Source organism: Haliotis asinina, chromosome 6, assembly GCF_037392515.1.
Source record: "Haliotis asinina isolate JCU_RB_2024 chromosome 6, JCU_Hal_asi_v2, whole genome shotgun sequence".
Classification (NCBI taxonomy): domain Eukaryota; kingdom Metazoa; phylum Mollusca; class Gastropoda; order Lepetellida; family Haliotidae; genus Haliotis; species Haliotis asinina.
This window is the reverse complement of record NC_090285.1, coordinates 60,238,426-60,252,901: the sequence shown is the minus strand read 5'-3', so window position 1 is coordinate 60,252,901 and position 14,476 is coordinate 60,238,426. Positions and strand designations below refer to the sequence as shown.

At 39.2% G+C, this 14,476-nt stretch overlaps 1 protein-coding gene across 10 annotated transcripts in view; it reads right to left on the bottom strand.

The window, feature by feature from the left end:
* LOC137286175 (receptor-type tyrosine-protein phosphatase H-like) overlaps positions 1–14,476 on the bottom strand; it is a 298,258-nt gene that overhangs the window by 30,904 nt on the left and 252,878 nt on the right. For 6 of the 10 annotated variants that reach the window (XM_067817864.1, XM_067817865.1, XM_067817869.1 and 3 more), the window contains 5 exons: positions 9,867–10,142; positions 9,108–9,251; positions 3,900–4,184; positions 2,313–2,429; positions 1,056–1,337 (listed from right to left, as the gene is read on the bottom strand). The exons of 1 other annotated variant lie outside the window; for it this stretch is intronic. In XM_067817864.1, coding sequence (XP_067673965.1) covers positions 1,056–1,337; positions 2,313–2,429; positions 3,900–4,184; positions 9,108–9,251; positions 9,867–10,142 — 1,104 coding nt within the window. The remainder of the gene's footprint in view (positions 1–1,055; positions 1,338–2,312; positions 2,430–3,899; positions 4,185–9,107; positions 9,252–9,866; positions 10,143–14,476) is intronic. 3 more of the 10 variants (XM_067817873.1, XM_067817867.1, XM_067817872.1) reach the window with 1 other exon arrangement.

Here is a 14,476-nt window from a genome sequence, read left to right as displayed (position 1 = left end):
AAAAAAACCCCCAAAAAACCACACACACACACACAAAAACAACAACAAAAACTGTCATATCGTTGGATTGTTTGGGAAACATATACATATATATAATTAAATATGTTGCTGCCGTCATATGGCCAATGTACTGATCTACAGCCTTAGACAACAAACACATGCTTCCATTTGTAATTTACATTTGCATCTATTTAATAATTATGTACAGACAGACATTCACCGATTCCAAAAAAATCTATGACAAAACAAAAGACTGTGTGAACATCCACGAGAGAGGTAAGATTTAAAGCCAGTACTTCAGCCATATCCGACTGAATTAAGTTGTAGATTAATGATAATTAAAAGGAAATTTTAAACATCTGTCAACGAAGGGCAGTAAAACAACTAGATTCTCACATATATGAATGGAAAACTGCTCCAACACTCTATTCTAACAGACATTTCAAAATCAAGATTATCGAGTTGAGTTAAAAGGTTATATCTCTTCTGAATTTACATAACGACATGTGGCACAGTGATAGTGGTAATTAGGAAAGGTATTACGTACATGTTGTACATTCGTACACTCAAACAAGCGATATCCACTGTGGGATCCAGCTTTGGATGATAAATTCGGCGTTCCAAGGGGTCACTTGGCACAAGGTAAATTAAATGTACCCTATGTCGATATGGTTACCTATTCCGTTCAGTAATTTACACTTGGTTTCTTTCCCTCTTTGTAAATGAGACGAAAATCCGTTTTGTGGTTTAGATCATATATTTTTGTTTCTGTCATTTCTTTTATACACGTTTTGTAATTGTAATGCCTTCCTTAAAAAACCACTTTCATATTTCTGCCAGATTCACTTTGCAACGTTCATAAGTAGGCTTTTAAAAACTGCGAATGAGAAAAGGATTGTATTTGGCGATATGTTGCCGTTAATATGATACTTTCGTTTAGCTGTCGTCAATTTTCAGTTACATTTTATGCTGGTGTAAATACACTCAGTTATTTACGGCATCATTGTCAACTAAATGGAAATGAACAGAAGAACGCCTAAGTGTCCTACACATACTTGTTCGATTTGGAGCTGCAGATACGTCATCAGTCATCTCATCTCGTCCTTGCAGGTAGGTAATCTTTGTCTTCACGTTCACAGTGTACAGTCTCCCTGGCGTCAGGCCTGTGATGAGCGTGGTCCTGGTGTCTTTGTCGACACTGATCGGAGTAACATTCCCAGGGAGCATCGTGACAAGGTACCCCGTAACGACGGTGTTAGAAGGAGCTATCCAGGTTGCTGTGATGGTAGTTGTGTTTTGTACGCCGGCCGTCACAGTGGTAGGCTTAAGTTGGTTGACTGAATTGACACGAACAGAAACGAAACACATCAATACAGGAAACATCTTTTATCAATGAGAGCTTGGTGGATTCCATCACTGTAGATTTGACAGGGCAGACTATCAGACAAACATGTTTTCAACATTGTCACAACAAGCCATGAAGGTGAGAAATGCAAATGTCTGACTGATTTCAAACATGATAGACCATATCTAATACAAAGTATCCCATTCTCATCAGCATCGGTAACATTTCTAGTGCCCATACCATACCGATATATGCTTGTGTAATGGAAACATTGAAGCAATTCGTGTAGCTGTTACAACAGCGAAATAAGCAGTTAGTGAGGTTTGACAAATGGACTTATTGCGGAAATATAGCTATTATATATGATTTCCACAACAAAAAAGTCGCTATTACGCAGTTCGATCATTGTGAGGGTTAAGTAATATTCACACTGCTCTAGTATTTTAGACTGACGATGTCACAATGTCTGGAGTCATGGTTACTTTGCGTGCTTTTCGTATCGTTTACTTTCAGATGTTCCGACGGAGGTAAGTTGAATATTGTTACTTCATATACAACTTGGCCATGTTCATGTTCTTCCAGAAAACTGTAATAGAAGTTGATGAAAGTACCGAGTGACATCGCTCGATTTTCGACTAAGAGAGAAACTTCCGATCATGGGCAATAAAATGGCCGGAATATGTTGAAGGTCGCTCCTGGCATCCCCATTTAGGGACCATGACACTAAGGAGCTTGACGAATGCACATGAACAATAATAACTCATCCACAGGCTAACATGGATAGTTACCTACCCCATGAGGCCTGAATGGACAGTGGGCAAGCATTTATCCTACCTAGCTGCATATTGCAGGTGCAACTTACAGATACATGCTCTTATCAGATTCGGTCAGAATACTATTGTGCCAAATTAGAAATGAGCCAGTCAGAATACGAAAGGTGACATAGACATCCATATAAACCACTTACTGCTGACACAGGTTGTATTTCGGTAGAATCTCGGATCACAGCGACATCGACCACTGTCACAGTTGGCATTGGCATCGTAACACAAACCTTGTGTGCAGGGTTCGTTATATCCAATCCCTGTAAGCAATCAGTGTAAGTCTGCAGAGACAGCCCATAATATGACGCATGTGTGACAACATGAAAGAGAAGATGATGTATATGTCTGAGCATCAACGTTTCCGGAAGACAAAGGACTCGAGATGTTTGTGAACATCAACATCAACACCTACTACTTTGATCGTATACTCAGGTTGATTTCCTTATTGTGTCTTTACATAGGTGAATTAATTTACCTTGTATGCATTTCTAATGATCATGGATATAGTTCGTGTCGCAGAAGGATTACATAGTTTTCAGTAACACGTATGAGAAACATTCAGATAATGCGACGTTCATAATGAAAATGTAAAGCCATAAGCACGTGTTCGTCAGTAGGTGACTGTAGGTAATGATATCAAGTGACACTCCTAACCTGATACCGACATAAACACATGCAAGAACAAAGTAAGCATTAACTTTTAACTGTGAACTCTGGTAAAACAACGTCTGAACCAAAGTGGCGTGACAACAACAGCCGCTAAATAAACATTATGTCGTTCCGATCCCTATTCAACGCCAGAAGAAGCGCAGTACTGACGCAACAGTATTTAAACCAGGATCAGACCAGGAAGAAAACGACATAATACATGTTTAAACCATGTCAAAGACATACTCCCGTGATGCTGAATGTTAGACTGTAATTGGAATATAAGATGGAAATCTGTGATTTTAGTGACTGTTCTTTTGAAAATACACATGGGTGACCTTATAAAGTGTCGCATCCATATTCACCAAACGGATACCATTAGCGTGCTTATATGTTTGGCACACCCAAGTATTGTTAGGTATATTTGAGGACGGTAAACCCGTATAATTTGTCTCCCTTCATTTTATTTGTGTGATTTATGAAACTTTAAATATAACTTGATTTTGTAATGAATTAATGATGTAGTTCAGTGTGACATACATGTTAAGGTACACCACAAAGTAAATCAACATCGTGATGAACTAGTTGCAGGTTTGAAATGGAGACTGCGATAGATATAATTAAATATGAGTGAGGACAACAGGTGCCATATGTGCATATGTACACTTGCTGAAAAGTCAAAATGTTACAGCTACCATAATTAAGCAACTACATAGGCTATGGGTTGCAGTGTTAAAACATTCACCTGAATCCCTAAAACAGAATAACAAAAAGAGATCACACCAAAAACATTAAAACTCGTTACCTCAGTTTTGATTAAGTAATACTGACACAATTGACAGGTTGTGAATACAAGGAGCCTTTAAGTCAGTAGTTATGTCTGTGTGGGGTAATACTGGAGACTACAACTACTGTATTGAGTGAAACCCCTCGGTCTGATTTCCATGCCAAAGTGCGAGCTTTCACTCATACGTTTTGAGTATTTCTGATATGTAAACGAGCTCATTCAAGTCTTGAAGTAATAAACTTAATATCGATTTAAGTTGTGACAATAATGACAGGGTAAAGTGTAACTTCGGTACTTGTTGTAAATGCCTTTGAGTCCGAGGTAATCGTCTGACTCCTGCCGTACTGTGTGATGGTGTGTGTAACTGTGACAGTGTATGTTGTTCCTGGAGACAAGGACTGGATATCGTAGTTCTTCTGATTTGCAGGAACAGATGTTGGAGATCCCTGAGTTCCTGGAGACCACGTTACTGTATAGTTGAATGTGTACCCTCCAGTGACATCGGTATTGGTCCAGTTGATGTAAGTATTATTTGTTCCTGTAGATGGTGGATCTGTGATGACTGGTTTTAGTGGACCAACTGAAAATAATTATGTTCAGTGACAAAAATGCCAACACTATCATGACGGACAATGATACACTAACGGTCAAAGTATGTAAATATGTTTCATAGCCTTAAAAAGGCAAAAATTACTGAATGTGTAACTATTGTAAATATTTTATATGAATTATGTTTTGAAATGTACTTGTATATTGGCTAACGGCCATAAACATGAATAAACACACTTGGTATGCCTATACATTCACTTTCAACAATGGTATGTATGATAAATGTATGCTCAGTCTCCTGTCACATATATTGCTGTACCTACATCGTCATGAGTATTTTCCTGACTCTTATAATCTCTGATGCCTTGACAGCACGTTTTGCAGGTGCCTCAACCAAAAGACATGGCAGTAAGAACGTAATTCACTCACAGGGGACCGTCTTTTATTGATTTGGGAATTTTGTCATTAGACATGTTAAATGAACAAAGATGTGAAAGCAACATAAAGAAATGTTATAAAGATGAAATACACGTTTATCCCACAAAAATCCATTTTAAGGAAATATTACTTATAAAAGGCTACCCAGTGTTGTCTATCCTTATGAACGGGTAACATTTGATGTAAAGGTAAAAATAAAATATTACATGGATGCACCCCTAAAACCTGAAACCCAACAACACACACATGGCCATTCGTGTATCTGTGGCCTATTTTGACTACTCCCACAGATGTCTTTTACTATGTACTTTGTATTCACGTACGACGACATTCATGCACAAAGAATTCACTGAACATAGCTGCTTCATGGATAACACAACATCCTCTTTTTACTGCATTTAGCAACACACCTTTCAAACAGACCTACTAAGACACATGCTCCGTCAAGCATACAGCATAACAAAGATGTACTGCATTTTAAAAAAAAATGAAACTGCAGTAGATATTGTTAAAACAGACGCCAAAACACATGCAAATATAGCGTGCATGCAAGTGTAGTAAAATATTTTAAGAGTATTAACTTCTTCTACGAGTACTGATATAGATATAATCTAAAGAAAACATGACAAATCTTCTCATCGTTCTTGCGTCAAATTTTCAAACAAAAGGCGTCAGTGCAAAAGTATCCTTAGAGGTCCTGATTATTCTCAGACACGGATTCCATATGATGTACAGTAAAAAATAGCTGTCAAACATTATGAGTGTACCGCTGAAAACAAGTAATGACATCTAGTACTTATTGACCCTCCAAGGAGTACTCGTCATTCACATAATGTTCCTGCAATGGTATATTTTTCGTAGATGTGGGTATTGGAGACAAATTTCACATTGCGATATATTGCAGTCTGTGTGAAAGCATATAAGGCAATATGTATTCAATTTGCAATATATTGCTCGAATATTTTAAAGGTCACATATACTCTAGGGGTGCAAATGCATAAATCACTCACTGACATCGTTATAAATGACACCCGTCATTAAAATTGCTCATTTCGATCCTTAATTACCTTAAATCGGTCTTTTTGACAACAGTGCACAATTCTCAACCGCAAACGAAATTTCAACCAATCAGAGCGGTGCGTCTCCGTTACATAATAGCAGGTATAGATATGAGGGTCTATGCAGAATTCATCTACATTTCAGGAGGAAAACAATTTCGTTTACAGGTTTTCGTTTACAAACCTGAAATCGTGACAGCTATTGTGAAAAATGGAAGCTATATGTTCTCACAAGCTACTATCATTTAGTTTTGTCTCCTGCTTTGAATTGTTTCCTAGTTACAGTCCTTGTTTTCATAGACGATTCTGTCAAACTCACTTGGTGTCACTAGGTTGTAATACATATTTCACTACTAGTAGTAAGTAGCTTTGATTTTCTAACTTGATGGAAACAAATCATAATCTCATTAATTCAAACGGACTTTAGTCCGTGACTTCACGATTTTCAAAAATGGTGAGGATAAATGCCATTTAAGTTTGTTTTCACCGACTTACAAAATCAAAATTACTTTCTAGTGGTAGTAAAATCTGTACTTTATTGATGGACATTAGGATTTTACATGACATTGCTTACAACAATTTCACTCTTGGAAGCGAGGCGGGGCTCAGTATATCAATGGTCATTAATTGATAGAAGTCTCCATTGTACAACAAAAGCATAACAAAAACGGAAATTTCCGAAGATTTCCGAGTGTTACGAATTTTTTCGAATGCATTTCAGAATACCGGTTTTCGCTCAGCGTATCGCAATGCGTATCGTTTTCGTGTCTGGACCGGTAAATACAGGTACACTGGTTATATTTCACAGCCTTATCATTTATAACCATGCAACACCATTGTCATCATTCTACGCTGGTCTGTAAACAAACCAGACAATCAAGTGATCGATGTTGTGTAGAAATGTTGATATCCCGATACATATATGTAAAAAAATACATTCATTTCACCATAAAGTTAGGGGCCTGCGTTAATGTCGTTTCTTTTATCGTCAAGTCAGCATAGATAACTGTCCCTGGAAGAAAGGTACGCTAATATGTGTGGTAGACATGGGAAACTGATTAAGCAGGTTAATAAATTTATAAGGTGACTGTGTATTTGTGAGTTAACCTGGTTCCTGGGTTCTGCTGCGCTACGCTTCCACACTGACCCCGGCAGAGACTACCGAACGGAAGTCAGTGGCGACCTACACTGTTAAGCGACATGCCATATATTTTCTATTGAAAAAACGAGATCGGGCGGGTACCATTTTTTCTTACACGAAAACAACAACGTTATTTAAGCAGTCTCGAGACACGAAAGTCGACGTTACGTGATCGAAATATAAACAATAACAAACACCCCACTTTCAACACCAACACGTGAATTGATATTTCTTGTCAGCTCGCTATTGTCATGACATCGTGAACATAAAACATAGTTGACATTCGGTAGCCACTGCCGAGGTCAGGGTTGAAGCGTAGCGTAGACGAATTGTTTGGAATTGTATCAGCATTCTCCGGAAACGTTATGACAATGAGGGACATCGGCATATTGTTTACGGAAAAGAACCGCATCTTTTGTTAGAGGGTCTGGTATTTCCAGAGACGATATGTGGAAATGTGAAAAAGACAGAACCAAACTGCATTTAAATACAGTTAGGTTTAAAGCAGCTCCAGCTTTTATTTGATCGGAATGAAGGCCCGAATTTATTGGAAAATTCGACGTTCACCACTTTAGTGAAACCCACGAGCACGCGTCTAATGCTGAATAACTCAGAAACATAAATAGTATGTGTCTGATCCAAGGGACACAACTCTTCCTCGTGAATTACGACACCTAAGACAACCGGAAATTGAAGACGTGTTCACGGCAACAGCCATAGTATAAGTCACTCGCGAGGACACTGAACGTTGAATACTGTTCAGCACACCTGTATTTTGTTAAGACTGACTTGTCGACAATCCTTTGTCACAGATATATATGATATATAATTTCATATGCCACAGGCTGCCACCGACTGAGGGAACAACGGCCATCCGAAGAAACAGATTTAGTGCAGAATACACACGCCGAGAAAGCCACATGAACTGATCACCGAAAGTTACTTCTGAATGAGCGTTAACAATCCGAAAATGTACCGTGATTTAAAGAAAACTCTAATAAACGCAGAAGAAGACATCAGGAAGAAAATGAGAAGCCAAACTATACATGCTGTTGTTTGTCTGTTACTACTGTCGTTATCGCATGAGATTGCAGTCCAAAAGTGTTCTGACCTGTCTTTTGCATTGTAGATATAGGGGAGACTACTTTGAACGACATATACGCAGTAAAACATAAAACAGACTGTATAACGACTGCCAGATTAGATGACCTATGTACAAAACAAAACGTGCACGTCAGATTTCACGTTAATAGATCAACCGGAATGACCGGTCACAATATATTGTTTACATGTCTTAAAGGTTTTAGTTGTTTCTCCGTAGATTTCAGGGATAGATTGGGTCTGTAGCGAGTACAGTAAAAATGGTGGTCTTTATAGACAGGCATCTTGGTGAAAAAGTCAGGCATTTCCGTATGTACAGTACTTGGGGCGGAAGGGTAGTTAGGTGGGGTAAATCGTTTGCTCGTTATTTAGGTTCCGAAGACCTCGGTTCCTTACGAACATGGGTACGGCGTGAGAAGCCCATTCCTGATGTCCTCCACCTTGATATCGCTACAAGCAGCGTAAAACTATATACCTATACTCACTCAGTATTTCACACAAGAGCGAATCGTAGAAACGGTTCACTTCCAAGTGTAAGACGGCCCAATTATCAGACAGACCAGTCAAGTGTGACCCGTGTAAGAGCCTGGACACACCTACAAATTAATGAGCTGCTCCAAACTTTGAAGAGAGTGGACTACTCTCCGCTCTCAGTTTCGTTCTGTTAACTGCTCTCAACCAGACAGTTCGTTGTTTTACTATGTACGGTCTGACTATTGGAGCGTGTGACAAATGGGAAGATACCGTAGAAACCCACCCAAGAAGCCGTTTATGACAGTAGTGCGCAGATTGTCCAGAGGAAATACTTTTTGGTATTCCATCAATACCACGACGGGAGACGCCAGAAATGGTCTACACACATTGTGTCTATGGGCGGAATAGACCCCGGGTCTTCTGCATGACGAGCGAACGCTTTAACCACTAGGCTACGCAACAGCTACACAGAAAATGAGATCTTTGTAAGACATTAGGAATGTCCCAGTATATCATAAATCATGCCGATATGAGATGATTTTGTGAAGAACATGAGCAGATATCTTCTAGATAATTACATGAATGTCAGAGAAAAAGATGAGCAGCATGTCAGATGTTCTTCACATTGGCAATTCAGCCCTCGTTCTCTGCAAAATCTGATAAAGCACGTACACTTAAAGGAAACCTTATAAATGTCGACAGCTAAAAGTAGGAACTCAGCATTCTCCAATAAGGTACTTACTGTCCGTGCAGAATGCTGCTGGCTTATACATCCGATCCTTACAAAGGCACTTCATGTTTGACTCTGTAGTCTGTATACACTGAATGTTGGGGTCTGTAGTGTCACACATGACTTCGTTACCGCATACACCACCAAAGACTTGTTCTGAAAGTAACATGATGGTAGTACGGAACTGTCAGACACATAAGCGAGCAGTAATGTGTCGCACCGCCGCCCATTAAACAGTTATCATACTGTCTGATCTGAGTACGAAATTCGTTTGGCCTGATACAGCATTGAACAATGACTGAATTCTAAGGTGTGTATGACCTTGGAGAAACCCATGAACAAATGGTACAAACACACGTACATGTTCGGATCTCAAAAGGGATTCGATCTCATGGTTCCAGGAGTGCAATTCTGCGCCCCCAATTGTGAGACTTTAGACGACCGTGTATTACATGCATTACAGATCATTGTACTCTACACCTGTCTTACAATATCGTTGATATCTGTCAACGTTTTATGACTGTGTTACTTAATCGTATTTCCGGAGTCCGTGAGAGGAGAATTTAAAGAATATTTCTACAAGTGGTCCAAGCCCGTACCCATTCACAAGCACGCCTTGTTTGATTTCAGTACCAAAGTACAAGTGTTTTACGGTCGGTTGTTGAGTATTTCTGGTAAGGAGAAAAAGAGCATATTCAAATCTTTGGGTGATACACCTAGTACTAACTGGTTTAGTTATGACAATAATGACAGTGAATGTAACATAAGTACTTGTTGTAAATGTCCTTTGGTCTGAGGTAATCATCTGACTCCTGTCGTACTGCGTGACGGTGTGCTGAACTGTGACAGTGTATGTTGTTCCTGAAGACAGGGGCTGGATGTTGTAGCTCTTCTGGTCTGTAGTGTAGGATATTGGCGATCCTGAAGACCACGTTACTGTATAGCTGGATGTGTACCCTTCAGTGACACCGGTATGGGTCCAGGTGATGTCAATATAACCTGTTCCTATAGTTGCTGGATCTGTGATGACTGGTTTTAGGACGTTTACTGAAAGTATACATATTAAAATTGAAAGCAGACATCTGCAAGATTATTGGCTATAAAGGTTTATACAAGTAGTTCTTAGTATAATGATAATCATACACTGACGGGCAAAAGAAACTATACCAATACAAATTTGTCTCTGTGAAAATATAACAAGAAGAAATGTCACAAGCTATGTAATTCATTTTTCAACCACTCATTTGTCAATGGATATTCAAATGTACAGCATTTGGGACTGACATTAGAAATGTACAGAAGAAGGTCTGATTTGTAAATTTGCAGTTAGTTAAGAAACTTATTGGAGCTTGTTGAAATGATCAGATCAGATCAGATCAGAGGAGTCATTATTAGACACAATTCAATGTCAGTAACGGGTGTGTCCTCCATATGCATCGATGCATGCTTGAACACGACGTCTAACAGAGTTAATCAATCGCCGAAAAACGTTGTTTCTAATGGCCTTCTACTCCACTATCAATGCATTTACTAAGTCATGACGATTTGCAGGTGGTGGCTTACATGAACGAGTTTAGTAAAAATCATCATACCTTTATCAAACAAAAAGCAAAGTATTTCAGCACTGCACACACATATATACATCTAGTATGGATTTACAAAGACAACGTTAGGGTGCATGAATGGACCAAACAGCAACAGCAGTGGGTATTTGTGATCAACATAGCAAAACAACGTCAATCAGACCAGGATGCAAAAGAGCTAAGACCTGGATCTGACGCCAGTGTAAAATTTGCATAGGGGCGGTGTAATCAGGCAACACTAGTTTTAACAAACAAAATAATTTACAAATCAATGTTATCAAATCAATTAACAATCATGTTGAAAACAGTAGCTAAAATAGAAGCTCCATCGCACGGTCAATTTTGGAAAATGTAACGTCAGAAAGATATAGACGCAGATTTGACGCTGTCTGTATTTCTTTTGAATGCATAAAGAACTTAATCCTGAAAAGGCAAATCATATCATTCGATGATCCCATTAGTCTTAGCACTAATTTTGAATGACTGTAATGGTATTCTGAACATTGGCATAAGTGAACATGAAATTATATATACCATACGACTACCAAGTTATAGAGTGAGTGAGTGAACTAAAATTGAACTCATTTTAATCATAGATGACAGGACAAAATTTAATAGGCTATAGATCTCCAACGACTGAAGGTAGAACACCATAATATGGACGCTAAGTTATAGAAAGGCATGCGACCAGCAAAAAAACACTGTTAATATATGTATATTAAATCTTTTTTCTTTTGTGTGTCAGACCATGAATAAAATATTTGATAAAGGGATTTTCCTTGAAGAATGATTGAATGATATAAATCCCTTGTCTACATACGGAAAGGAAATCCACAAGACCCTGGACATTTCCGACCCACAAGTACTATAAGTTACCTTGGGAAATTATTCACCAGTTTAAACGAGTATACTGCAGTAATCATATTCTATGAGAATCACATTCAGGTTGTTGGCACTAAACAAATGGCTTGATTGATTTTTCAGAAAGCTTTTGGCTATGTTTGGCGCGTACGTGTTTGGAAAACTTTCTTATCACAAAGTACTGATGGCAACTCAATAGAATTATTGTTAACACGTACGATGGTAATCATTTACGTATGTATTCAAGTGATGTATACTCTGAACGGTTTCCCTGCCCTATTTTCAAGACTTGGAACCGCCGTTACATTCTAAAATGTCCTGATCACTCTCCAGACTCTTAGATATGTCTTAAACTTATTACTTCAGTATCATTTCTTTCAAAACATTTTTCATATGAAATTGCAATCAAGAATAGACAAATCTGTGGAAGCCGTTATCAGATTGTACTGGCAATGTCACATACATTCTGTCATCCTGTGTATGATTAACTGTATATGTCTACCTCTTATGCCGATTATCCATGAATGAGCGCACTAAAAGTGCTGTTCTTTGAGCATATACACGTCTTTGGTCATAAAACGTCATCACCTACATCTATACTGAGTCAAAAATGTAACTTCACATTCTTTCTTCGGGCACCATAAAAGAACAAGAGATGGTAAGATGGTTAAATTGTTATTATTTCATTCCTGAGATCTGTGTGATGTACTTGATACACTGACATTGCCACAATTAGTTCCATTAGGCTACACCGCCATTCCAAAAGATGGGTGTTCAGAATGTCAAGTCACAAGAATAAATGGCCAGTCCAAGACGTTGATTCCAGCGTTTTGAAGGAAATTTCGTGTCAACATCGGTGTCAACATCAGCATTATCATACTGGAACTGTAGACCTGGGCCATGAGCCGCCATGAAAGGAACAAGTTGAGCACCTGGTCGCGGTAAGTAGCAGCTGTGAGGTTTCTGTGGATTACCAGAAGTCGGGAACGGTCGTTCCCAAAGAAAGCACCCAACACCATCCACCATCCGCCCACGAATCAGTCGACTTCCTGTACACAACATTGGGCATACCATGCACGACGTCTTCTCGAGACGCTGTCGTCCGCGAATCTGAGGGTAAACTTGGATTCATCGGAAAAGACGAGTCGATTCCAGTCTCTCTTGGTCCATCGGGCTCACAGCAGACGTTGACGTTGATGGAACGGCGTCAATAATGGGTCATGATATGGACGTCGAAAACGGAGACTGGCAGCCCGCAACCGATTTCGAATGGTCTGTGAGGACAGTCGTCCTCTAAACAGTTGCCAGTTTATTGTAGACGACCTCGCAAGTCATACACAGCACGACGGCCGCATCCCATTGCTCTTGCGACGTCAATAACTGATCTTCCCGCTTGCAGCAAGCCAAAGGCACGTTCACGATGCACATTTGACAATCGTGGCATTTAAAGTATCGTTAGAACTGTGGTTTAAAACTGTTTTTTTTTTTTTTAATTTTTGAGGCCAATGGAAATACGTGCAAATGAAGAAAACGGCGATGCGAAGATCACGTGATCGACTGCACGTGCAAAACCTGATTTGGCAATAACGTCATTTGCACGACGAATGGATGGGCGTGAGTGGGTTTTGCTAACGTTTTTTCTAGAGTCGAAAGATAACGATCCCATTTCGGATACATAGATGTATCATCAGAGAAACAATATTCATTATTTTTAAAAATTACATTTGTGAAGTTTCTTTTTTGACTCAGTACACATTGGAATGAAATCACGCAGGACAGCCTGTTACAGCAGCCACATGAACAGAACAGAACAGAACCTTCCTTACAGTAGCGGGCGCTCAAGCAGATCATGCTCGTTACTTATTTGTTGCAGTGTGAAGTTCACCTTCGGGGTTTATGGAATGTCATGCAATATTTTTTAGCTAAATAACACACAGACATATACTTCAGGACATAAGTCTGTGAGATACCGTCAGTTCCGGATTTTGCAGCATTCGTGAAACTGTGAAAGAAACGGGATAAATATGGTTTTGGCAAAAAGCGGTTGGTGGATTTCATTTACTTGTTTGGTAAGTGCCTGTGTTATGACGGCAGTGATGTCGGACATATGTTGGCGTTTGTCTGCCCTTTGTCAAGGCACAAATCGCTGCCTTTCCAAAAGGCAGACAAACGCCAACAAATGTCCTCACGTTGGTGAGGGAAATGTCGATGAATATCGATGACAGAAAAGTTAATATGGCACTTCTGTAACCATGTTTGCTTCACTTTTAGTAGTGTTTTTTTTCACTGAGAAAATTAGTTGTTTGTCAATGCACATTTCTAACATACTTTTGACACCGTCATTTGTAAAGTAAGGAAAATTCCTTTGATTTATCTCTCACTTCATGACCTCATAACCAAGATGTAAAAATAGTTACGACAGGCGATCAGATGTCAAAACCACGTTGTCTATTGGCTTCACTATACCCATTGATGTTCGTGCCCATTATGCCACGAAAACAAATTTAAACAAATCTGAAACTATCATTTCCAAATCTTCCCTATCTTCTGCTTTTATGGAACTTGTCTGATCTGTCGTCCATTGAGGTGATGACATGAAATGCATATTCACACCAAGGTCAAAGTCAAACCAGGGTGTGTGGATGGCCAATATGTATAGTGACATAGTTCAGTGGAATCAAATGAACCTCAGTGGGCATCATATAACCCAGTGACCGAAGCAAGCTGACCAAAGCCTGTTTCACGAGGTTAGCCACGATCGGCCTATTCCAAGCATCTGCACCTGGGCATTTACCTAAGGTATTCCCCCGAAATGTAGGATCTTTTTGTTTGAGTGGGTTAGTTAATATTTAACGTCAGATCGGCAATATTTCAGCCATATGGTGACGAAAACATATTTCACATTGAAATGGAACATGTGTATCATAGCCCTGTCGA